This window comes from Drosophila subobscura, chromosome U (assembly GCF_008121235.1).
Source record: "Drosophila subobscura isolate 14011-0131.10 chromosome U, UCBerk_Dsub_1.0, whole genome shotgun sequence".
NCBI lineage: Eukaryota > Metazoa > Arthropoda > Insecta > Diptera > Drosophilidae > Drosophila > Drosophila subobscura.
This window is the reverse complement of record NC_048534.1, coordinates 19609876-19636322: the sequence shown is the minus strand read 5'-3', so window position 1 is coordinate 19636322 and position 26447 is coordinate 19609876. Positions and strand designations below refer to the sequence as shown.

General features: G+C 43.1%; 2 protein-coding genes across 4 annotated transcripts in view; one reads left to right on the top strand and one right to left on the bottom strand.

The window, feature by feature from the left end:
• The window catches only part of LOC117901150 (rap1 GTPase-activating protein 1), a 97132-nt gene that overhangs the window by 52960 nt on the left and 17725 nt on the right, over positions 1-26447 (top strand). The window lies entirely within an intron of this gene.
• Positions 25482-26399, bottom strand: LOC117901156 (lectizyme-like). Its single transcript, XM_034811807.1, has one exon. The coding sequence runs from the start codon at positions 26356-26358 to the stop codon at positions 25543-25545; it is 816 nt and encodes a 271-aa protein (XP_034667698.1). The 5' UTR covers positions 26359-26399; the 3' UTR covers positions 25482-25542.

Genomic DNA, 26447 nt, shown 5'->3' with positions numbered 1-26447 from the left:
TTTTTTGTACACTTTTTGTTGCTGTGACTTTAACCCTAGCCCTGGGGCGCTATAATCCCTCTGCTTGCAGCAACAAACTCCATTTCTCTGCGGCGGCATGCGGCACTGACTCTGATGTTTACCTTGTTGCTGCTTCGCTGACTTTGTTGTTGATTGCCAGCTGACAGCCACAGCAGACAGCAGAGGAACTAGGCAAACCTTAGATCCTAACGAACAACTCTTTTTCACATGGAATTTAAAGCTCGATGGCGGTTTTTGGGCTCTGTGGCTGAGATGCGGGTTCAGCATAACCAATTAGCCATGAGAAGACGGCACTCTGGCACTGGCGCTGGCGCTGGCACTGCGGAAGCAGCTCATACAGAGAGTCAGTCTATCCATCTTTCTATCTTTCCATTCGTTCGCTTTTCGAGCTGTCTGTTTGTCGTTTGTTTGCTTATGAATCGATCCATTTCTATTTGTCTTTGTTTTACATATATTTACATATCTTTCCGTCTGTTTGTTCTCCACTTTCTTTGTGGGTTTTGTGTGTACTTCGACTACTTTCTAGCTAATTATGAATTGAGTTGAACTATTTTTCTCTAGCTCTACAGCTAGCAATTTATTCCTCTATCCGTGTACTTTTTTGTACATTTTTAAGCAGCAATTGCTCTACATTTTTGGGCACAAATTTGCTCCTTGTATCATCATTCGCATCTTCATCCATAGCTCCACTTATGGTTCCCTCTGCGTCTCTATATATTTATACAACTATAAAACTAATTGCCTAGAAATAATTCCCACTAATTCTCCATCTGTTTATCCATCTTCTTCATGTTCTAACCATCTTCCAGTTACTTCAGAATCTCTTTATAAATTTGCCTCTCTACTAGTCCACTTCTAGAGACATCTTCCTACAGCTACATCTAATTCTGTGTCTTTATATTCATCTTGATCTTTATCCAATCATAAATTCTATAATCACATCTATTTATCCACGCTTCCTTCTATTTACTCTCCACCTATAAATGTGCACTCCCTTCTTTTCATTCTCTCCGCAAAAACCCCCCGAAAAATACTTTTATTTCTTGCATCTTTCCCTGCTTTTTGGTCACATTTTGTTTATAAACAATTTGTGCAGCGGGGCAGACGAAGACGTGTTCGTTTGAGTATTCCATAGATTTTTCCACTATAATCACAACTATATATAGCGAGCAGCGTATGGCTTTGGTATGGTTGGGTGGTTGGGTGGTTGGTTGGTGGCTGCCACAGATTTAATAGCTCGAATGCCAAGGTCGCGACAAGCGAAATCATAAATTTTTGTTTGCTTTTTCTGCAAGAAGTGGGCGACCAAAATCAACAGCCAAAAATTCTGTGCAGTCAGTCACTTATCCGCAAGTCGGGCCCCAGTCGCAGCCCCCCCGGGTACGACGTTGCACGTTCCTCGAAAGTTTTGCGCCGCTTATCAAAAATGAGCAGAAATTATTTTGTGGAATATTTATATTTATTTATAATCTTTGAATGCGCTGCGTACTTCCCTTTTTTTGGGGGGGTTCTTCGTACTTTTTATGATAATTTCGGAAGCTGAAAAAAACACCAAAACATTTTTCGATTCAAAAGTTGGCGCCGCATCAAAACTCTAGCTAGCTGTGCTCTTCTAACACACGTTTTTGTCGCATCATACGAGGTTGTGCTGGCAACATGTGTACAGCAGCATGCAACAGCCAGCAGCGCTCGGCAACATGTTGCTGCTTGCTCACTAAGGCAGCGCAAAAACAAGTCTGTAGCGGCCATGGCAAGGTAGGGAAAATGAGATGGAAGGCTGCAGCAACATTGCAGTCAGCTACGTGCCTCACCTCAGCGTGTTTGATCAACAATGTGCTGTGAATATTTATTAATTTGAATTGCAATAATTTTGATCTCTTAGTTGTCACATTATGTGGCGAGCTTTTCCTTATTTCCGTTGCATTTTCAGCACTCCTTTGCCTCTTCTCATTGACCCTTTTGTGCTCAGCAACATTTGTGTGCGAGCCAGCAACATTTTTAGGCCCCTCAGCAACATACGAAGGCGGGCTGATTTGAAAGCGCGGCCTATGCCGCCCCAAATGTATCTCACAAATGTGTCTCACAAATATTTCTGACGCGGCCAGAGAAACACAGAAATAATGTCGAAGTTTTATCTAAATTCCGTAAAGTAGTTTCGTTGCGTTGACACTATTTAGGCAAAAATATTAATCACAAAATATTCACTAGAAATATTTAAATATTCAAAAAATATATTAATAATCCGTTTTATCAATATATTAAACAACAACCCGATCGCTCGCTCGTGTCGTGCCGTACATTTTTGTTCGTTATAAATTCAAAACGAAGCAACAACAAAACGCATTCTCGTTTTTGGGTTATTTTTACAAGAAAAAGCAAAAGATACACGGGGTTCTCTCTGCTGCTCTTCTCTGGTTCTCCATGCCGCCGCAACCAAAATAAAACACATCCAATTTTTGTGAGTGCAATAAACCAAAAAAGAAGAAGCGACAACAACAACAAAAAAACTGCATTGGGTAGCTGCTGCAGCTGCAACTTCGTGTCTGTGTATCCGTGTATCCGTGTATCCGTGTATCCGTAACTGTGCATCCGTATCTGTGTGCTCCTGTTATTTGTTGTTGGAGTGAAGTGCGGAGTCTTGTCTGCCTTTTGACAGAAATAAAACACACACACGACGCACAGCAAAAGTATTTAAATATTATATCCAAAAATAAGGCACGCTAAATGTGTGTATCTTTATCTGGTGGCTTGTGTCGGAGTGAAATTGTTTGCTTAGAAATTTGAAGGCAAATTCATTTGCATTCCCTCCCTCCCGATCACTCGGGCGTGTGTGAGATCAGACTCGACTCTGGAGAGTCACAGTTTGGCAAGCACTGTACGAAAACCCGCACACAAACACCAAAAACAAAAACAAAAACCCGTCAAACGAGTAAAGCAGCAAAACAAAAACAGCAACAAAAAAACGTACGAAAAGATATTCATACAACAAAAAATATATTTTTGTGCCTCTCGCGCAGCAGCAGGAATACAAAAACAAAAAAAAAGTTGCAAAAAATTATAACAATTACCTCAGACAAGAACAAAAATATTACTGGAGTTTGCTGCCCCCTCGAGAGCTGCCCTAAAAATCTGCCTTCGAGCCCCCCAAATGCAGTCGCTGGTCTGAGTCTCTTTTTTTGGGGCGCAACAACAGCATTGGCAATAGAGTTTGCCTGTGCAACGTGCAACACAGCAGCATAAAGGCTGCCCCATCAGCGAGAAGGTGGCATTTTATAGCGAAGGCGCCGAGAGACGTTGGGTGCGTCAGGCCGTTATGGGGGTACTGAGATGGCGCGATTCACCCGGATCGCGAATGTCGGGATCTGCTTCAACGGGCAACAGCAACAGCAACACTAACAACAATCATCATCATCAGGGGCAACACCATCAAAGTAGCAGCAGCAACAACAGTCATCATCACAGCAACACCAACAACAATCACATCAACAGCAACAACAACAACAACAACAATCGAGAGGTAAGTCGACTGCAAGTCGAGTCGAGCCCGGTGTTGGCTCCATTGGATCGTGGCACGGGCCTGAGGTCTGCTCTGGGCTGTGTGTGTGGGTTGCCTGCACTGCCCCTCGTCGCCTGTAATGTTTCCAATTCCAATGCGGATTCTATTGTGACACCCAGCAATTACAGCAAAGCGAAACAAGTAGGAGGAGGTGTCGTAGCAGCTAGCTGAGAAGAAACGAAGTGTGGGATACACTTACAGATTTTTACCTCAATTAAATTCTTAGAAATAGATCTGTCAATATTTTTGTGATCAACAGATATTACCCCTTAATTGTATGTGGCTTAGACTTGGTTTAGCTCCCCAGAAACTTCTTTTTTTTTGCATTTAAAAGAAATCATCTTGGAGTTTTAGTCCAAAAAGTTGTCTAAAAACTTGGCAATAAATCTGTGAATATCTTTAGTAACTTCTGTGATTATTTGTTGCACTTTCTGTGTTCCAAAGCTACTTCCCCTTCTGCTTAACAAAACTCTTATGAGTCTTTTCCGTGACAGTGTATAGCCAATCCAGAACGAATGTCATTGCAGCCGGGGTAGCATACATTTCCATTAATTAAATGCAATTTGGGCGTTTGTAATTGATGCTGTTCGGCTCATTCGTTGGGCTGTGCTCTGCTTGTTCTGTTTGTTTTGCCTTTTTGGCGTATGGTTTGTGGTTAGTCACAAACGTGTTTGCCGCTGCTGCACTTCCACGGAGACAGAAAGAGAGAGCGAGATCGCGCGAGATACGGAGCAAAATGAAAGCACTTCGTGTGGGTGTCAAACGAAAAGTTTTAGAGCTGCTGATTGAAAGAGGTTTGTGGGGAGACTGCACTCGATCTCGCTGTGGGTGGCTTTATGGGCAATAAATTAACTGCCAAAGGAAGTTGAACAATTTATTTTCAGAGTTACTTTTATGCCATTAGAGGTGTATTCATTGGATCGTTTGGATGTAGGCTTGCAAGTGGTTGAATCATTTTTCAAATAGAAACAAAAATTGATGGAGATTTATGTGCGCTTTTTTAACCAATGTTATATATTCCCTGCTTGATCTTACATCAAAAACTAATAGAGATTTATGTGCGCTTGTCTCTTAATTTTTTGAACATAAATTTCTTACATTTATTCCTTAATCTTCACATCATTCAAACAATCCCCAAACAAACTTCACTGCAGTTTGAGAGCCACTATCTCTCAGTCGGCCTGCCGCCGCCTTTCCATTCAGCTTTGTTTTAATGTCCCCACCCGATAATGGCTTTCGAAGTGCCCCATCAGCATCTGTCTGTCGCATTGTAAGTTCCGTTCTTAGTGCCCATTGAGACGGTGTCATCAGAGACGATCATGCCGCAGCAGCATTCGGGGGCTTATCAAACCATTTTAATACCAAAAAAACATACAAAAAACGAACGTATATTTTATTGTAATTTCCATAAAAATGTTTCAGCCGAGCTGCGGCTTTCACACATGACTTGTTCTCTGTGTTTCTGTGTGTGCTTTTAAGTTGCTTAATTTAAATAAAGTCACAGATTTAGACGCTTCGCTGATAACACATGGAACGCCTGGAATTATGTGCCGTATTTGTAATTTTTGATGTCGTAAGGCAGAGAGGGGCCGGGCTGGGTCTGACACACAGATACACAGTGCATACAAATTGTAGAGCTCTCTCTCTCTACATCTACCTAGAAGAGTCTGTTGAGTGATTGGAAAAAAAGCAAACCCAAAATGGAAACGGAGTTGACACATTTCATATAAATCACTCAACGGCAAGCCGGGCAGCCAGGCAGCCAGTCAGCCTCCGCATAGCCCGGCAGCGAAAGCGGAATCATCGACTCTTCAGGGAGTTTAACTCGTGATTATCAGCATCATAATGATCATAATGATGATTATGATGACTGTGATGATGATGATTGGAGTCATGTGATTGAGTTTGCGATTACATTCATCATCATTATGGCCATTAGCCGCATTCTCTCCAGCATTTTGAAGCTTTTACCTACGCACTTTTACTTCTGGCTGATAGTTTTTTTTTTAGATCTCTTTGGATATTAGCTTTTGAGGTTTGCCAACTTTCGCCATGGATCGCACGCTCCAATTAAGGTTTTTAGCCTTGTTCCGGATTGCTTAAATCTCCCTCTAAAAATAACCTTAAGAATTCCACTTTTAAAATTGTTTTTTTTTAATGCTTATCGCTTACCTTGAAAATGGATCTTAATTCTTTACTTACAATCTCTGTAGATTGTGCTCTTAATGTCTGGTTTAATTGGGTACTTGCAGTTGGACTTTTGCTCCTTTTTTCGTACTTTTACTACGACTTAAACTGGGATATACATATACCCCGTCTTTTGAAGCGGATTTAGACCCGCCTTCTACTCCTTATGTTACACATTCTAACGTCTGCCTTGTATTTTTTGCCATGCACACTCTTATTCATGTACTTATTAGCGGACTTATACTCCTTCAAATCCTTCGTCTTATACTCAGTCTTATACTCAGTCTTATACTCACTCTTATACTCAGCCTTATTAAAAGTTTTATACTCATTCTTATACATAGTCTTATACTAAGTCTTATACTCACTCGTATACTCTCTTATACTTAGTCTTATACCCAGGATGCTCAAATCCGTACACTCGAAATGTTAGTCTTATTTTATAACTTCTCTTGTACTACTTATATTACGTCTTTACTCCTGAGCATAGATCCTTAGATTTATCCACATTATAATCCATCTTATACTTGTACTTATACCACAACTTTTGCTCATACCGAGCCCATGGATTGCCCATTTCCCAAATTGTTTTCTTCTGCTTATCGGCACCTTGAAAATGGGCTTACCCTCTCGTGTGTACATTCTCCTGCCCACAATCATCTCTCCCTCTCTCGTGTGCTTCGCTCTTCTTCGCTTTCGTTTGGTTTTTATCTCTATTCCAACCATATATTTAATTTATTTAATTTATTTCGGTGTTTGCTTGGGATTTCATATCATTCCGCGGCCCAAACGACCGACTGAGGTCTGCTGTAGTATTTGTTTGAAGTGCGCCCCCACAGAAAAGTCCGTGGTAGGGTGGATAGGGGGGAGGGTCTGAGATCTGTGGGGCACCATTCAGTCTGCCGCGCGATGATATAGATGCGGATGATGATGAGCCAGCCTGCCTGCTGATGATGTGGCTGAAAAACAAAAAGAAACAAAACTTTCGCTGATACTTTTTGTTGTATCTTTTCATTCGCATCTCTTTTCACTCTCTGTGCACAGCCCTGCCTCTTTCGTAAGCAACTGACTGTCTGTGTGTCCCTTTTGTGTATCGTGAAGATACTTTCAATGCTATCATCAGCTGTGTGTCGTCGTCGAGTGGGGAAATTCTTCGCGCTGCGTTTGATGTCAAGGTTTCCCTTTCTCTAGAGCTAATTCTGTGGAGAGCCAGCGAACCACTTGAAACAGTTGCTCCTACCACAAACTGTGGGTAGGGGGAGGCTAGGTAGAACCCCCCGGTGGCAAAACGAGTTGAAAAACCCGCCTCAAGGTCTGTGGTTCGCTTTCGCTTTTTGTCGCCACTGCCAGCCGCTGGTCTGTGCCCTTAAATGGACAACAAACAGACGCAACTAACGATCGTCAGCAGAGTTGCAACTGCACACCTTTGAGGTGTAGGTCTGGTCTCCCCAGAGAAGTTGTTCTTTCCATAGCATAATGCATATGGATTGTTGGTATTGTGTGCTGCAGGCGCGTGTCTTGCATAATGCCAGGCGATTAATGAGAGGGAGAAACCGAACCGAACAGAACAGAACTGAACTGAAACGAACCTCTCGCTAATGAAAAGATTCGACGCGAGGCGACGCGACTCCCGACACCGACTCTTCCCTTCGATTTTTCAGTGTCTGTGCCAGCGACGCTTTTTAGTGATTCATGGCAGTCGCTCGCTCGTTCTCCGTGCTCCTCGTTCTTCTCCTGCTTCTCCTTGCTCCTCCGTCATTTAGTCATTCCCTCATTTAGTCAATGGTTGCCCCCAAGCCTTCACTTCCTTCTTGGAACGAGGCATCACCGGATATCCAGTTTGCATTTTGCTTGCAAAAAAAAAAAGAGAGGAGAAAAAAAATTATTTATGTTGCTGTTTGACAATGGCCCCAGCACGATGATGATGATGATTTAGATGATGATGATGGCAGCGAGGCCTCAGACTGATTAAAAGCAGACAATGCCCCACACAGAGAGAGGGAAAGCCAGGCAAGAGGCAGAGGAAAAGCAGAAGGGAGGAGAATGCTCTAGAGAAGGAAAACAGAGGCAAGGAAATACTCTACAGAAGGCAGAGACAGCCACAGATAAGGGCAGGTAGTAGTACAACATCCCACAGACTACCCACAGAGACAGATCCCATACGACAGATAAGACTCTCGACTGATAGATGAATGAAATTGAGAAACATAACAGCAGCAGCAGCGACGAAGGGAAGGCCAGAAGAAATCGATTGAAATACCAAGAAATGTGAGCAGAAAAACACACACAGCATATCAGAGATGTGTCACAGAGATCTGTTGTACTTAGCAATACACAAACAGAGAGGTAGAAATGTAAGACAGAAAACACATTGAACCTTCGATAAGGAAAGTAAAACTAAAGATAAGGACACGAAAAACCTTCAACTTGGTAGATACCCAAAGGTTCTTTGGCTACATGTTAGGGAAAAGTGTTGTAATTTAATTATTTTTGTGTGAGAAATGTGGGGGCATAGGGATAGTTATGTGCTGATTGATATGTCTGACAGGAAGATATATTTCCAGCAATTATGCTTCATAGAAAAATTAGGTTTTTCACTTAGTTTTTTCTTAAATAAAGATTGATTTTTAGCACTTACTTAAACACAGATCTCTGACATTGGAAAACAACTTCCAGCAGCTTTGAAATCTATAAGTAATCGAAGGGCACATGCTCGTATCCACTGCTAAATAAATATCTCTGATCATAATAAATAATAATTTATTGCGCCAATAAATTCCTTTATTTATTCTGCATTGAAATAAACAATTTGCTCATGTTTTTTCTCCCCCTCTCCATTATTTGTTTATTTTTCCGTGCACTTTTGTTTATATCATGAATTGTTTGCTTGAACAATTTTTCACTCAAATGATACGCGACTCAAACGATATTTTTCTCGGGAATGCAAGCGCCGCTCAACAATTGCTTTCTGCATAGAGTGCCATAGAAAGATGCATATAAACAGATACATTTACTGAGTTACTTTATGTGTGTACATTCATGTTTATATATAAGCAAAGTAGTGGCAACAAATGTGATGACAATGCGGCATTAAAGAGCATGAAAAAAAGCATTGGCAGCGCCCAACACACAATTGCTGTTGCCTCTTCTCTGCCTTTTTTTTGTTGTTTGTTATTGTGTAATGTTTTAAATGTTGTGTGTGTGTGCTGACGACATTGACTTGACGGCAGGCAGCATTGTTTTTGGCCGTAAAAGCTATGGAAGAATCATACACAATGAAAAGCATTCTTATATGGGTTGACACCTTACACAAGACGATTACACAGTCACTACCTTAACATCGTTCAAAGTGAGGTCTGTTCATACAGCGCTGTTTGTATCTCTGTATCTTTTGGCTATCTGTAGACTGCAGATAAGATTTGTGGAGAAAGGTCTTTTGTCTATCTGTGTGATAAAAGTTTTGAGTTTGATAAGAAATTGCCACCCATTTGAGGCATATCCAAGCGGCGATAAGTCAGCCAAGAAATGCCGCTGTGCCCCAACCAATAGGTTGACAAATTGAAAGCCAAGCAACTTGCGACAGTGCGATGTCAAATGTTGACAAATAAAGTGGTTATATGGCGAAATCGGTTCTGGAAACGGTCCGCCCCTTCGCTGTAGGGCCACACACCCACGTCTATTTCTTTTTTTTCTCAGAGAATTATGAAACTGCTTTGAGTAAAAGTTTCACTCTGCAAGAATCTGTCTGTCACTCTTTTGTAGCTGTATCTTTTGTCTGCCAGCGCCCCTCAACAAATTCGAGAAAAAAGTAAAAGTTTCTGTTGGGTTCGGGGGGAATGTCGGCTCATAAATTAGAAGAGATATTTCAACTTAATATTCTGTTAATACCTTTATTATGTTCCAGCGATGTTTTCACTTTTTTCCACCGCTGTTTTTCTGTTGTTTATGTGCATAATTTTTTTTAACTATAGATTTTAATCGCTTTCTATATTTTATTCATAGCTAAAGCGTATAATGGGGAGCGGAGTTTGATTTGCGGCTTACCTCAAACGAGTAGACAATGAACAAAATTATTTTTGTAATGGCAAATTACGCTCTGCGCTTATTTTAATGTGTAATTAATGTGAACAAAATAGTTTTGTTGTTGTTTTTGCTGCAATTATCTATCTATTCGGTTGCCATTGCGAACTTGGCGCCTTTTTAGCTCTTTGGCTTTGACTTTTTCGCTCATTCCGATCTGCAGCAATTTGCTCTGCAGCTTTTGTTGGTTGGCAACGCACTGAAGTTGCCAAATGTTATTGACCCAAATTGAAAACGTATAAAAAAAGAATTATACGGCAGCAGCAAACAGCAGCCATTCGAAATAGAACCAAGCAAATACACACACAGCTCTCGGGGGGGACGTACAGTGGAGCCTGGACTGGGGCGTACCAGAGGGCTGCTCGCTCGCTACTCGATTTATGGCCACATTCGTTGAAATTGTACAGTTTGCCGTCATCATTCGGCGGAGGCTGACTTGGGGCTCATTTATAACGCCACGACATTCGGACACGAGTCTGCAATGAAAAATTGAACGCAAACGCTGGGGAAAATCAACAAAAAAAGGCAGTCGGTAGGCAGCATGGAGTATCTATCTCTTGTAGTTGCGATTGTTGCATAAGAGTGGAGGCTTTTAGGAGTTTCTCAGAGGCATACAAGTGTTAAAAGATTATAAGAAATATGAGCTCTGGTGTAGTTATCATTTATGTTTACAATAATTGCTTATGGATAAAAGTTGTATATATTTTTGTACTGTTTATTTCTTTATTTATGAGGCAGGGGATTTCCCTGTAAAACTGCATGGAAAATCAAAGGGCAATGAACACTCTCTCTCTGTGCGATTGGCTGCCATGGATATCTCTTCAATATTTATAATATTTTTAATAACCAGAGAAAAACATTCTGGTAGTTAGGGCACTCCGCTGTTGGCTCTTCAGGTTTCACTTTCTTCAGGCAACCCCTCATAAAGATATCTCTGAGACACACAGCAGCTTTATCTACCCTCTTCTGCAGCACATGTAAATTACAAAAGGTTTTATCTGCATATCATACAGTCACAGTTACAGACAATCTTATCTTGGCGCTTATCGCATCGATTACTTCACTCGACTCGTGATTGTGTCATGCATATTGCCACTTACACGATCAAGCCTCACTCCATTTATGCCATTTCCCACCCTTAAAGTTTGCACTGTATCTGAGAGGTCTCTCTCTCGCTCGCGCTCTCGCTCTCCCTCTGTGGAAGTTTGCACTTCATGTACCGAAATTCCTTTTCTTTCTTTACGTTCAATGTCTCGTATTTGCATATCTGTTATCTCTTGACTCTAAGTTTTATTTAAACATTGACATAATTTAGCACATACTCAGCCGCCGCTGCTCCCCTCTCTGAGGCTCGTTTGTGGCCTAAATTGTAGCCCCCCCAGCAGCAGCGGCAGCAGCAGCTGTGCCAATAACTCCCCAATAGGCTCGGATTTTCCAAAAGTGGGAAGTGGGAAACCTTGTCTGCTTGTTCGTTGTTGACAAAACTAATTGCAACATTTTTGCATTTCGAGATCTCGCTTTTAATTAGCAAACAAAAAATAGCTACAAGACGCAGATGGAGATGGAGCGCCAGCCCCCCTCCAGCCGTAGACTTTTACAATCAATTAACATAATTGGCACCCGATTTGATTATTTTACACAATATAATTTGCCTGAGAGTTCGAGTTGAAGATTTTTGTAGCATGGCCTACTGCCTGCAACTGTTTTTTTTGCTCATTCGTTTCGTTAATTGGCAGAAAACGCATTGGCAGAGCCATTTGGGGATTTGAAAAGAATTTCATTTCAATTTGCAAAGAAAAAGCAACGGCACATTGGCCGCCAACGGCAAGAAACCTAATGGAAAATCTATTAGCCCGAGCCAAGTCGGTCTTTGAACTCAACTCTTCAACTCATCGCAGCTCGATGAGCTGAGCCTCTTCTCCTCCTTTGCTGCCTTTTCTCTGGTGTGTTTTTCGCTGGAGATTTATGTATATCATAATCATCTGCGGCTCACAGACACTGTGAGTGCATCTCACGAGAGATTGGCTACCCAAAAGCCATTGCACGCTCAAGATATGCCATTTTTTAAGATACCTTGCAATAGGTGAGGGTAGATGGGGACTCGCAGAGAGCGTAGCACAAGCGAAAAGAGGAATTTCGGAAGCGAAAATTGTGCCAAAAATTACTGCAAAGCGTAGAAATTCTTTATAACTTTGCTGCAATCTTTATACGACTTAAATAAATATTTTTAAATTACTAAAACACTGCAGGATATCCCCAATTCGTTTAGTTTCTCCCGCTCCATCTTTTGTGTGCGCTTTGTAGGCCACATTGCGCATACGCCACGTTCTCTAAGGCTTAGATGCCAGCCATGAGATACGCAGCAGGCCTCTTGGCTTTGTCTCTGCTACGCCTGCATTTGATATAGAGAGATGCTTATCCCCCCTGCTGCACTGCCACACCACTGACTAGCTGGAGAATCATTTTGCGGCTGTTGTTTTTTACTCTCTGTGTGCCACGTTTTGTGCTGTCTTTGTCTCTGTGGCACAGAAGTGAAAAGTTGCCATAAGCAGCAGCAGCAGCAGCGGCGGCAGCAGCAGCCATAGATGGAGACCAAGAGTCGTTTGTTTTGTTTGTTTGTTTGTTGGTTTTCAATGCGTTGCTGACCCAGAAAAACTTTTCTACTTGCTCTTCGGAGCAGCAGCTGGTAGTTGGAAGATACTGGAGATGCCGCTGCCGCTGCCGCTGCCGCTGCCTCTGTTGAATGTGCAACCGCAATGGTGTGTATGTGCCCCTCCAGTTACAGCGCAGGCAACAGCTGCAAGTGTTTTGCTCCCGGGTCTGCTCCACTTCTCGGCTTTCAGCAATGGGTTGTTGATGCCTCCTGCATCTGCTCCTCCTCTTTCAACATGGAATGGTGCCTCCTGCTGTTGGTCTTCTTCCTGCTCTTCTTTTTAGGGCCTCCTCTCGAAGCGTCTCTCATCTGTCTACACTTTATCGTCTCGGTCGCGCTTCCGAAACGCTTAAAAAAACGCAGCATATGGTCTTGGCGTTTGCCTTATAATTGATACCCCAGCCCATGCTGATTTATGTTTAACTCTTTAACCAGTTTTCATCCTTTTTTTTACGCTCTTTCAACACTTACAAAAAAAGTTATTTAAACTCTTTTAACTTTTTCTTTTATTACTTCATTGCATGGCAGATATATCTGACTGTCTGTCTGTCTGCCTGTTTTTTTTGCCTCTTTCATGGAAAAACTTGTGCCATTAAATATATTTGCATACAACTACAGCACTTTGCAGGTACACAGAGCTACAGGTTTTCAATCGAGTGTTAAACGAGTTTTACAAACAGTTTTTACCCACAAACAAACAAACAGATTTTACTTGGGATTGCTCGTTGTAAGTTTATTTCTTTTTTTTCTGGCAGTTCTCGTGTTTATTTGGGTTTATTTTTGCTGCTCAAGCAACATGCTGAAGCGTAGCCGCTTGTCTTATGTAATTCATAATTCCCGCAGCGCAAGTGGCTGTCAAACTGTTGTCAATCTGTCCGTCAATTGAGGGGCAAGAGCGAGTAGTGGAACTTAAATTCAATTATGCAAAAATGTTGCACAAATTATGCAAATTGTGTGTGTAGTTTTTTTTAGTTTTAAATTCACTGCAGAAAATTTTTAAAAAAATTAATGAAATTACTTCGGAAATACAGAAATTTTATCAGGCATAAATTATGGAAAATATTTGAAAAAAGTTTTAGAAACAGCTGAAAATTAGTTAATTTTTATTGGTGTTAATTTTGTTATATTTTTGGGACATATTTTAATGATAACTTAAAAATTTTTAGGTATTTATTTATCATAGAAATTAGAGAAGTAAATCTAGAAAAATTCCATAATTTTAATATCTAAATTTATTCCATTTAAAATTTATTCAAAATGCTAGCAAAATTTTGTTGAATTGCCAATAAAAATTCCCCAGAAATTTAGCTAAATTCCCAATTGATTTATTGTTCATAGACATTACCTCATAAACAATAGCAAAAGTTACCTACGTGAATAAACAATATACGAAACCTTTAATTAAGATTGTGACTTTTGCATTGAATCTACGCTTATAAATAGATATGAAATCATCAAGAATTGATTGTGTTTGGGGCTGTTTGAGGCAACTTGAGTTTGTTTTTCTGAGGAATTCTGTGACTAGCTCGAGATATTTCGATTCTTTCTGCAGAATCAACAGACACTTTCTTCAGAGTAATTTATCGAAAGAATTTCTCTGCCTCAGGGGGCGACACTTTCCTCATCATGCAACAATCATTTCGAATTTGCCTGTCATTTCCACAGCCACACAACTTTCTATGACATTTTGCAATTGCCGCTGCAATTTTCTTTTGCATTTTCCACTAATACCCGCTCGACGCTCGCATTCTGCCTCGTGGGGCAAATCAAAATACGAGGCACGGGCACAATTTGCAGTTGGCATTTGCACAATTTACAAATCAATTTCAATTCCATTTTCAATTGGCAGGCGGCAGGCAGGCCTCCCGGTCTCCGGTCTCTCCACAAACAATTTCACTTTACGCGCGAGCATAGAAAATCAGCAACAACAACAAAAAACTTTCATTTTAATTAGCTAAACAACAAAACAAAAGGAAACCAAAACAAAAATCCAAATAAATATCAATTTTCAAGCCGGGCCGATTGGCTCACCGCAGATTCAATTTTCAATTGAATTTTCGCTGAGAGGTCAATTAGCAAAAACTCTTTTGATGGACATGTGGCGGCTGACACACACACACCACACACACACACGCAGTGGAGGGGGGAAGGTGTTCGGTGCACGGGCAACTGGTTTTCCAATTTTTGTATTCCATTTTTTATTCAATTTTGTATTCAATTTGCCATTCGAAAGGCAACTGCAAACGGCAAACAGCCATAGAAAAATACTCGTATTTTGTATATTTTTTTTGCATTGTTGTTGCCCAATGTAAAAAGTCAAACGTGGCTAATTACGCGGCTGCTCGGCACTGAGCCACTGCCTCCATTGCTGGCACCCATTTCGTGTGCAAGGTGTGTCCAACGTTGCCGGAATATCAGTCATAGTCCGTCACCCACCCACCCAAAGCCAGTCCACGATTGGCCTTTGATTCAAGAGAGGTTTTTTTCGTTCATTGGTGAGTGAGGAAAATGCCACCAAAACCTTGCCTCGGGGCTTGGAATAAAACTAGAAAATATATTTCAGGGTGAGTGAAACCGAAACCAGGCTTTGGCCTGCAGCTTGGAGTTCTTTGCTAATGCAACCGCTGGGATTATCGTGAGTTGACTCACGAGTTTTGGTAAGGAAACGCATAGATAGTGCCGCTCACACATCTTGAGTCTTGAGTCATCCGCGGCGCACATAAATTCTCCCCAATCAATTCTTTAAAACATTTTGTCGTCGAGTTACCATAAATTCTGGCGAATAGAACTATCTGTCTGTCTGTCTGTCAGTCTAATACCATACCAAAATTCCTCTTTGCCGTTGTATCTTTTGTACGAAAATCCCACTCTACTCTTTGTGTCTGTCGACTGTTTTCCATATAAATCGTGTGTCTGCCGCCAGTTCGCTGCCGCTGCCTCTATCTATTTTTCTATGGTCTATTTTCAATCAAAGCCTCGTTTCGCCCCAAGTTCAAATGTCAATGGCAACTAAATTGACTAAAATAACACACACACACATCACACTCTCATACAGTGAAAACGTTTTGCTAATGGACGAGCAATTTTGCACAGCCACAGACGGCCAATCACAGATACAAATGTATCTTTAATTGCTGCAAATTGCCTTTGAGCTGACTTTGCTTCGTTTCGCTGGTTTTATTTTCCTTTTTTTGTGAACGGTTTTTTGCGCTTTCACTGCGAAGTAAGTCAATTTACATCCTGCGGAGAGGATACTCGAGTGTGGGCGTGCCGGCGGTGTTTTTTCTGCGTAGGTGTTGCCCACTAATTCAGTTTCCTGTTTCCCTTTCCTTCCCTTCCACGGCGCCTGCCACTTAATGAGAGGCGACAGCCGTCGGAGTGGCCCGGAACCTTCCACGAATTTGGCAGGGTTTCTCTGCAACTCCTACCTGGTTGTTCGTAGCTGTCTGTCTGTACTTTTGGTTCTTTTGTGGCCATGTGTTGCTGTCACGTACCCACAGCGATGCCTAACTAGCCCAACCCAAAACCCGTAGCTCTCGGTACCTCTTTCTCATTACACAATGTCACACGCCTTGGATTCATTTGCTTACTATTTGTATTTATACTTTTTTTTTTAGCTAATTTTTGTACATTTTTTATGGTTTGTCTCGTAAAATATATCTCAGTTTTTGTGACTTGAAATCTTTATGACGACACTCTGACAGGGTTTTTCTATAAAGATACATTCCCGAATGTGTATCTGCTGCCTGTAGCTGTATCTGAAAGCTGTGTGTGAGAATATCAGGCCAGTCACGTCGCAGCGACTGCCTTGGCAAATCATTTAGCAAATGAATAAAATTAGCTCTACAGTTGGAGAGGCAGTGTGAATAATATCCAAAGCGTGGAGACACTTTCAGCTTGAATTTTAATTATAATTAAATGGAAAATATTTCAATAATAATTTGACTAATTTTAAACTTTATTTGCGTGGCTTTTTGTTTATAATTTCCATCAATTCCCTTTGCTAATTTTTCCAACACAATTTCACTGCATTTTGACAGATAATTTTTTGGTTTTTGTCCAATGAATATTTAACCTACTTAATTATCGTAGAATTTTCCGTAGCGCGGTTCAACCAATAAACAAGCTAAATTTTCCACACATGAACAGCACTCCCTGCCCCCCCTCCACTGCTGCATACCCCCCTGCCACTTCCCACAAACAAATATCAACATTTGAGCATTTAGATAAGCCTCTCGTTGTCGGCTAAATTGCTCTCACATTCCGGCTCTCCGTTTATTTGCATATGATAAAAATTCTATATTGATTTTTGTGCCAGGCGATAGACGGAGAGACACACCCTCCCTCCCCACAGCCAGAGCTAATGAGGTGGGGAAGTGTCCCACCATTTGACAAGATTATTAGCAGAGCAGAGAAACAACCATGAAAATGGCCTTCCATTTTGGCCCAGAATTTTGTTGTTTGGATCATAAAATAAAAAGAACATTTTCTGTTTTTGTTTGTTTTTATTTTGGCAAATACTTAAACAACGCGTAAAACTAAAGGTCAAATGGGTTGTAAACCTCAACACAAATGAGGCGCTCGTAAAATATACAAAAAACGGCAACAAAAAGGGGAAACAGAAAATTGAAAATTAGCCACGGTCTGGCAGAGGAGGAAAAAACTCCATCCAGGTGAAAGCCTTCGCTTCCTATTTCTATTTTCACGAACATTCATACGAACCGACCGACCAACCGACCGCCTTGTCAGCCTGTCAAATGGCATTTATTATAAAACATTTAAATGTCAGCTTCGATCGTTTTGTGGCCAATTGTTTTGCGCTGTCGTTGGCCATAAATTTCCACCAAAGTTGATGATGTGAATGGAGGGGCAACATGGTTGTGGCTGTGGCTGTGGCTGTCTGTCCATGTGGAATGGCAGCAGCGGCGGCGCTCCTTGTGTGTCCCCGCGACAAACGAACCGTCAAATGGTCTCTGGTCATTCAGTTGCCAGCCGCTGTTGCTACTCCCAGGTCTTTGTCTCTTTTCATTTGGCTCAGCAAAAGATCTCTTACCGCCGGCTGAGCGGCAGCTCAACGGCTCTGCCATGATGTCATATGAGAGACTTGGACAAAGGTAGCAAATGGACAGTCGAGAATGGTTCTCTGCGGCTCTTGAGTAGGGGTTCTTAGAGTTGCTGATGAAGGAGGTGGAAGTGGGAATTGTAGAGATGATAAATGTGGTTGAAACAATTATTTTGGATAGCTAAAAGTGGAGGGTGATATATACAGAAAATTATTAGATAGAATTAATTTTTCCAAGGAATAATTCAACAGTTTCTAGCAAGAGTACTATCTATGATAACTATATTTTCCCTTAACTTTTTCCACTGAAATTTCAAATTTAAAATCCCTAAAACATTCCTGAAAGAGCAACCAAACTTTCAGCAAACAGTTTCCCCATTCCCCTCCTGTACGCTTCCCTTTTCCCGCTGCTCTTTTAACATGGCTAATTCTAGTTGTTGTCGTGGTCATTTCTCTGTGGCTCTGTGTTTCCGTTTTTTGCCTACACATTTGCCTCATTTGGGCGTTCCAACATATGCTGATTGTAATTTTCAGCTGGCGCCAGAGCCCAGTCCCCACCGTGTCGGGGTGTCGGGGTGCCGCAGTGTCGCGCACTGCCCACTCGGACTCAACCCTTTTGCTGTTTTTGTGCGAGAGAGAGAGAGAGAGTCTCTCTATGATGATTTAATATGGAGGGCAAACTGTGCTTATGACATGGCACCAGCCACAGGCAAACTGCGCGAATGAATGGATCTTGAGGTTGCAAACGGACAGGGGAAAAAAAGGTGCGCCCGGCAAGCATTTTGTTGCATGACTCTCCACGTTTTTGGCCAAAGTTCAGAGCAGGAAAATGGCCAGTAAGGAGAGCGGGGTGTGAGAGACGAAATAAATGGAGACTGGAGGCGGTGTGGAGGCTGATACCGCGTTCCCCTCGTTGACTCATGGAAGTCACGTAGCTGCCACACAGCGAAGAGAGGAAAAAAAGCTGTGCTCGCATTTGGGACGCGAACGCCGCGGCGGCAGTCGTCGCGTTCTGCCTGGCATGCCATGTTTATTAATATTTAAATGCAACGAGGCATGCCTCCACTCCACTCCACTCCACTACCCTCCACTCCATGAGATGGCCAGCAATTTCAGGCTTGAGCGCAGCCAAAATGTTGGCTGGCAGACTGTGGGGCGGAGGAGCAGGAGTGCCACCTTTAGGTGCCATTTGCGTAATCCTTTGGCAATGTTCTAAATGCAATGGAGAGCACATTCCAGAGAGAGAGGCAGAGAGAGTGGGGTATGGGGTAGGTGGCAGTGGAGCACATGTTACATTTCTAATGAAGCATGTTGTCCAAGCACGAACATGGCTCTGGAAGTACAGAGTGGTGCGAGTGTGCCAGTGCCAGTGCCAGTACTACTCCAAAAGCTATAGTGCCACATATTGCAGAGGCACTGAGGGAAAATTCAGAATGGAACATGGAATGGTGCCACAAATTTCTGCAAGTTTTAGCTTATTTTTGAGCATTTTTGAGGCTTTGAAAACTACTAAAATAATGCAACAAATAAATGGGAAATTGTCTCTTAAAATTATAGCATAAAAATCATTCATAAATATTCAAAATTTTTGCTTCGAAAACAACAAATGGATTTACTTTTCACACATTTATTTTTCACCACAAAAATGCCATTTACTGATAGAAATTTCTGGCATATTCCGGGCATTTCCGTAGTCAATTTTTCTTTGAGTGCACACCTCTCCTCCTGCCAGCACACATCCTGACATTTTGGCAATGTCTGTAAGTGATCATCATCATCATTATTTGTGGCAGTATAGAGTTTCAGTGGGGGGGTAGCTGGTTTTCGTTTTCGGTTACGGTTTGTGTTAGGTCATGGGTTTGGCGTTAGGTCATCTGTTCGATGGATTCGTTTCGATTGGGTTTTGGGTTGGGTCCTCTACTCACCTTACTGCTACACCCTTTGGCACAGCCCTTTCTGCCCTATCCTTTTGCCTCATTTGTAAGCATGATAATCATTGGGGTTTTTGGTTGTTTATTACGTTCTGAGGTTTCTACATCCATTGGCCACCTCATTAGTTGCACTTCCGCTGTTCAGAGTTCCGTTGTGGTTAGTTCTGCTGCTCCTCTACTCCTTCTTGTTGGTGTTTTTTTCCCCGATGGTCAGAGGAGCTCCTCCAGTTATTCGTTCCTTGGTTTTTCTCATTCTCGAGTCCTGCACGCACACCGCACATCCGTTTCGAGTTTGTCTTCACGTCCTCCCAATGGGAACTCCACTTGAGTTTGTCTGTGCCTCGGTGTGTGCCTGCTGTATCTGCAGCACTTGAAGGCACTGCCCCCGCTGCGTTCTGCTTATTATTATTTTGGCTTCTTCTGTGTCGGGTTCTTTGTTGCCACGGTTCTGACGGGCTCTGCACCTGCTCTGCGCTGCTGTGTGCATTGTTTCCCATGAAGTGCGCCCCTACCCCTAGCCATGTGGCGTGTATCCTCTTATCCCTTACTCTATCTCTGCTTTTCTCTCTCTCTTTCGTTCGGGCACTCTCTAAGGATGTTTATCCTTTTGTACCAGTTAGTTTTGTACGCGAAAGTTGGCTTCATTTGCATTACAAATCGGTTTAAGCCACGAGAGTGGGAAAAGTAGATTCCCCACAGCGACCTACTTTTTCTCTCTAGACTCTAGACTCTAAACTCTCTCTCCGCCATTCCTCCCACTACCAGCTCTGGTACTACCATCCTTTCACACAGTGCCTGCCAGCAGTTGGCGCATCAAAGATTCATTCACATAAATCGCACTGCGTTTCCGACTCCGATTTGTGGCTGTTTCCCACGTTGTAATAAAAAACCCACTTCGGGGGAGGGCAACTGCAAAAAACAAAAATTTGTTATGGGCGGGTTGGGAACTGCAAAAAAAAAATAATATAAAAGAGATGAATGGAGGGGGAAAAGGGCGTGCCATCTGCCTTTTTCAAATGTTTTTTATTCGCTTCAAAAACTAATCCACCATTTTTTTTCTCTCTTTGCAGGTTAGTACGAAAAAAAGTATAAAACGCCCAAACGGCTGGAGGGCTGGAGGCACGGACCCAGAGCCAGAGCCAGACACCCGACTCAACATTTTTGTGCACATAAATTATGAGGCAAAGCCGATTAGGAGAGCGGAAAAACGATGGCAAAAATGGAAAGATGAAGCGCATGGAGCGCATGGAGCGCCGAGGGTTTTATAATTTCTCGCCACATATTTAATTGGCGAAATGTAATTGGTGAGGCATTTTGTGGCACGCTTTTGCAGCTGTAAATGTTGTGAAAAAAAGGGATACCGATGATACCCAAAGCAAAGCTGCACTTGTCATGCTTAGGCAGGTCTCACTGTTTATCTTTTAAGCAGCTTAAAGACTGCGATGGAGAGTCCGATAGAGACTCCATTAGAGACTCAGTTTTCAGGTAGATGACGACTTAATCGTTCACCTGATGGCATGGCCAGACACCAATTAGCCACGAGTCCATGGGTTTCTGGTGACAACAACTTTTGTTTACTTTCACTGAGAACTTTTCTGCTGCTGAGAGAATCGATTTCTGTCACAGCTGACAAGTTTTCCCATTTAATTTCCCCAGTGAGCAGCAGCAGCTTTGACCGCAAAAGCCTCAAGATTGAAACGTCTGAAAGAGGATACCCTGAGCTGAGCAGAACTGAACCCTGGCGTATCCGCAGAACCTGACTCAGACACACATCCGTATCCGTAGCTGTTACCGTTCTTGTTGTTTGTGTGTGTGGGAAAACTGGAGCCCAATGGAGCTCAACTTTTTTGTGACAACTTTTAATTACATGCGACATCCGTTGACATCATCGACAAAGAGACAGAGTGCTACACAGAGTGGGGAAGGGGGGAAGACAGAGTGGAGTCCGAAAACGGAAATTACTTTTGGGCCAATGTTCAAACCATTCTGAGAATGTTTGCCCACACATTAGGCTCGGGAAAACGCAGTAAGGCTAAAGGGAAATCCGATGGAAGTCTCACTGGAAACTGAACTGAAAACTGAGACATTGTCGGGCATTTAGCAGCAATCTTAATTAAGCAATTAAGCAAATGTTTATTAATTAGTGCACGAGTTAATGGAGCTGCAAATAACAAACACAAAGAGTGCCGGAGAGAGAGTGTGGAGGGGGGGATGACCGACAGGGCAGTGGAGATCATTCACTTGAAAAATGATAATGATTAAGTTATGATTTCGCCTGAAATTGATTGACTTAAAGCGTTACAAGGTCAGTTTTTGTAGGGATTACAAGAGAAACAGTGAAAGGAGTGGATGCTGTTGATGGATAGCCATTGTTTTGAGTATCAAGAGGGATTTACTCTACCCTAGGAAGCTCTTCCGCTATAAAACCATACACTGTAGTAGTCTCCCATGGACAGCTGTGACAAGAGGTGGCTAACCCCACCTCTGGTCTTCTGGCTAGCAGATTATGGCTGCGTCTTCATCAAGGTATCATCAACATCATTTGAAAATTGTATTTTATGAGCCAAGTTTAATGAACCCCGCATTAAGTTGCAAGCAAAATGTTTCATTAGCCAACAGCTACGAGAGCCAAGAGTAGGTTGAACCCCATGGAGGGGGTATTGGTATATTACTGTGCATAGCATAGGGAAAAACTTAACTCGCACATTTTGATGTGGAGCCCGCTGGGTAATTAAGCGATGTGGCAACGCTGTCTGCTGTCTCTCCGGTCTCTGCCGTTGGGTTCCCATAATTTATGGCCTGGCAAATAATTATAATAGTAACACAATGCCAAGGAGAGGGGGGTACATTGCAACGCTGTGTACGCTCTTTCACCCCTTCCGCAGACTGTACAAAAGAGTCTTAAGTTTTATTGCATTAGTAGGCAACTTTGTTACTCTTTGATTATGGGAAAAAAACGTTCACTCTGCAACTGCTGCTATATAAGGTGAGGCATAGCCAAAGAGTTCTCCCACGATAATTGCATTTCATACTCGTATGTGGTTACAGTGGCGTGTGACACAAAGAAAGAGAGAGAGAAAGCGCGGGAACCTAGCATCACCTTGTCTAAGTATAACTTGCAAGTGCTCTCCCACTGCTGCGGTCTGCTGCTTGCTTGCCTGCTTCCTCTCAAGCTAAAGCTCTCCCTCTGCTCTGCTCTCCGTTGCTGCTGCTTTTGCTCTCCCTCTCCTTCTGCAGCTTCTACTGCCCTGACTTACCCTCTACCTGCTCGACGCTTCTGCTGCTGCTGCTGCTACTGCAGTAATTTTGTTGTTTCGTTTCTGTTTCATTCCTTCCTTTTTGCATGCGCTGGAGCTAACGGTAACCCAAAGCTAACTGCAATGACCGTTTTTTGCCTGCTGTTGTGTCTCTGCCTGCATTTGTAATTAAGCAGAGTAGATGCAAGTGAAGGTACGGCAGTGTAGCAATCAGGGTGGCCCCACATCTAAGGATTTGTCTGGTGCACCATCGTAGTCCCTACCCTCTCTTAAATATAGCTTGTAATTATGCAAGTTGGTTCTAGAAATGACAGAGACAACGACAACGACAGCGGCAGCAGCAGCAACAACGATTGAGATTGAGACTGAGACCAGACTTTGACTTGGACGAGGAGGAGTGGCACTCAAGGAGAAGAAGCAGTGGCACAGGCAGAGAATGCGAAGGAGCAGGGAGAAGGAGATGGAGTAGGAAATCAAGTCTTTGGACATTTGCCACTTGTTTGCATAAGAGTGAGATCTCTGCACATGGTCTGCCTGTCGGTCTGTCTGTCTCTTTCGCTCTGCGAAGAATTCTCTGTTGCGTCATTAATAAAAATGTCTGGCAATGGCTTACAATTTATGGCATGGCTGGCAGGCCAAGCCAGGCCTGGCAGCAGTACCACTTTTCAGATGCCAGATGACAGTAAGCTGGTTTGTATTTTTTGTTTTTTTTGTTCGCTGCAATACTCGCATGAATGCAAAACTGAAAAGTGCAGAAGTAGCAGCAGGGAATGTGAAACTGTGGGAGAGAGAGCGCGAGCTAGAGAGTGGAGTTCCTAAGTAACTACAGCAATGGCTGTGCAACTGTCAGTGCAATCAGACCCTACGCGGCTTCAGTGATTCTCCAACCCTCTCTCCCTTATAGTGCTTGCCGCATGTAAAACTGTAATGAATTTTAAATTCCTTCAAATGGAGATTTATGATTGCCTCCACTCAAGTCGCACAAACACGCAATTGCTGCCCCACTTTATGGTTCTTCTCCACAACTGTCCTGGAAATGGTGACACGTGTCCCTGTCACGCCCCCCTACATGTGTCCAACTCCCTTAATGCCACTCCCCCCATAATTTCCTTTGACTTTGCGCCGTCATTGTGGCCATGTCATAAAATAATAATCGCCGCTTATAAACACACATTGTCATGGCTGGGCAGGGGCTTTGCACAGGAGGGGAGGGACAGTGGAATTAGGGCACGGAAAAAGGGAAACCCAATCATTAATTCGATTGTCGTGCAACTCTGTCCCAGGGTTGCCCACCCCCGCCCATTTTGCCAGAACAAATGTCAATAATAGTAATGTTGTCTGTGGTGGAGTCGGAAGTGGAATCGGAGTCCGAGTCCGAGTCCAGAATGACCCAGTAAAATGGGGCTTACTGACGTCATGCTGCGGGACTGTCCAACTGTAGGTACAGGAAGCGCAAGGGACAGCACCGACCAGGCCGCTCAATCATCCCTGACAGCTGGACAGGAAGCGCTGTGGATGACAGAGGGAACGAGAGACACGAGAAGAGGAAACAAAGGCGGAAGGATGCATTATGCTCGCTCTTTTCGGGCTGTGGTTTCGGTTTCGCTTCGAAATTTCCGGCCCTAAAATGGATTTATTTATCTTTTCTGCCTTTGGCTTTTTTCCCTCCGTATATTTTTTATTAATTATTACCTTTTAGTGGCTCACTTCTCGTGGCCCATATACCGGTGTCTGCCCGCCAGCTGCCAATATGAAATTTTATATTTTTTTGCGGTCAGTCGCTGTCTCTCTTTCGCTGCCTTTCACCTGGCACGCGCTGGCCAGAAAAAACAGGTGCCAAAAAAACACCACACCGTATAAAAGTTATAAAAAGTATGCGCAAAAAAACTAAAAATAAAATAACCTTTTTTTAATGATTTTTCCATTACACGCTGAGGTCATAGCTGCACTCGTAATCAAATTATTTCTAGCTAAACACAGTAAAAAAAGAGGGCGGGGCGCCGCCTCTTAGCTAATTGTGATGACCTCAACACTTGTCCACTTCCCCACTCTCTCTCTTTCGCTCTGCCTGTTATTCCCGCTGCCATGATTTAGGAGAGAGAGCGACAAAAATTCCATTTCCATTTGGCACTAATGGGTTAATAATGTGCGAAAGCATATAAAAAACTTCTTAGACTAATTAAATGTCGCTGCCACAAATGCTCATAGTAGCTGCGGATAATTATCCCAAAAAAAAAGAGAGCTTAGCGCAGCCCAGAGCCATTTGGGCCATTATCGAAAACGCTTCTGGCCAAAATGGGTAACAGTTATTGAAAGCGGGTTAAGCGCATTAGGGTCAGGGTAAGTGGAGTGGCAAGTGGGGGGAGCGAGAGGGAGACAGACGTAGAGTTCTAGGGAAATTTAAGTGGAGGAATGGGTGTTTGTGGGAAGTGGAAGTGCGAAGCGCTTTGCCAGCGAGTTTATGCCATAAAGAACTTGAGAAAAGGGCAGAGAATAAAGGAGTATTCCAATGGTTAAGGATTACATTTAAAAAGAAAGAAAATTAAGGAAGATTTCGTTGGTTATTGGTAGACTAATGATCAATGATCCCAACAAGATCAATCACTGAATTCAAGACACAAATTCGACAAGAAACACACCAGTTATGATCACTTCACTTGGGGCAACACTTTAGAATTTCTTTACATTTTTTCCATCACCTTCCCCAGTTATAAAAATCTTCGATCTTCCTTTCTTTACACCAGCCTCTCGGGCTGCACAAAATGTTCGTTTATTCTTTAGCCAAAAGTCGTTGTTTAAGTCTCAAAAGCAGCAGTTTTCTCAGCGATCCAAGCTTCATACGACGAGACTGAAGTGTACACCGAAGGATACTTGGTCGTAGCGCAGGGAGTGTAGCCCCAGGAGACAATGCCAATCAAAAAGGCAGAGCCATCGGAGGTACGGCTGATCAGTGGACCGCCACTGTCACCGTTGCAGGCGCCATCCGTGGTGCCAGAGGTCCAGGTGCAGACATTCGACTCGGCCACTTTGGAGTTGGCGGGCAGGGCAGCCTTGCACAGCACATAGTCGATGATGTCCACATCCAGCTTCTGGAGCAGCTCGGGCAGAGCGCCAGAGTTGTCGCGACCCCAGCCGTAGAGAGTGCCATCGGTGGAGCCCTCGAGCTTCTTGGGTGGCAGTGCAATGCTGGCCACGGGTGCGCTGCCATCACGGGAGATGGCATTCAGATTGAAGGGCTCCTCCAGGAAGATCAGACCAATGTCAAAGGGTCCCACACCGCCGCTGTAGTTCTCATGGACAACGTGGTTGCTGCTGGTGATCTGACGCACCTGAGTGTCCTGCTTGTTGGAACGGCCATGGGCTGCAGCCACCGCCTGATACTTCGAATTGGTCAGGCAGTGAGCGGCAGTCACAAGGTGACGCGCTCCAAGGATTGAAGCGGCACAGAAATGAGATCCTGCCGTTGTCTGCAGCGAGACAATGTAGGGCGCCTCGCCTTCCTGTGCCGTTTGGCCGTTGATGATGCGTCCCTCCGGGAATCCTGGCTGGGCGATCGTGTTGGCCGAGACAGCGGCCACTGCGAGGGCAAGGAACACCACAAATTGTTTCATGTTGGCTACCGGTTTTTGGTTTGTGCTTGCCAGTGGCTCGAGCATTACCTTTTATAGGCGGCAGCCTAATCGCATCTCCACACCAAAGT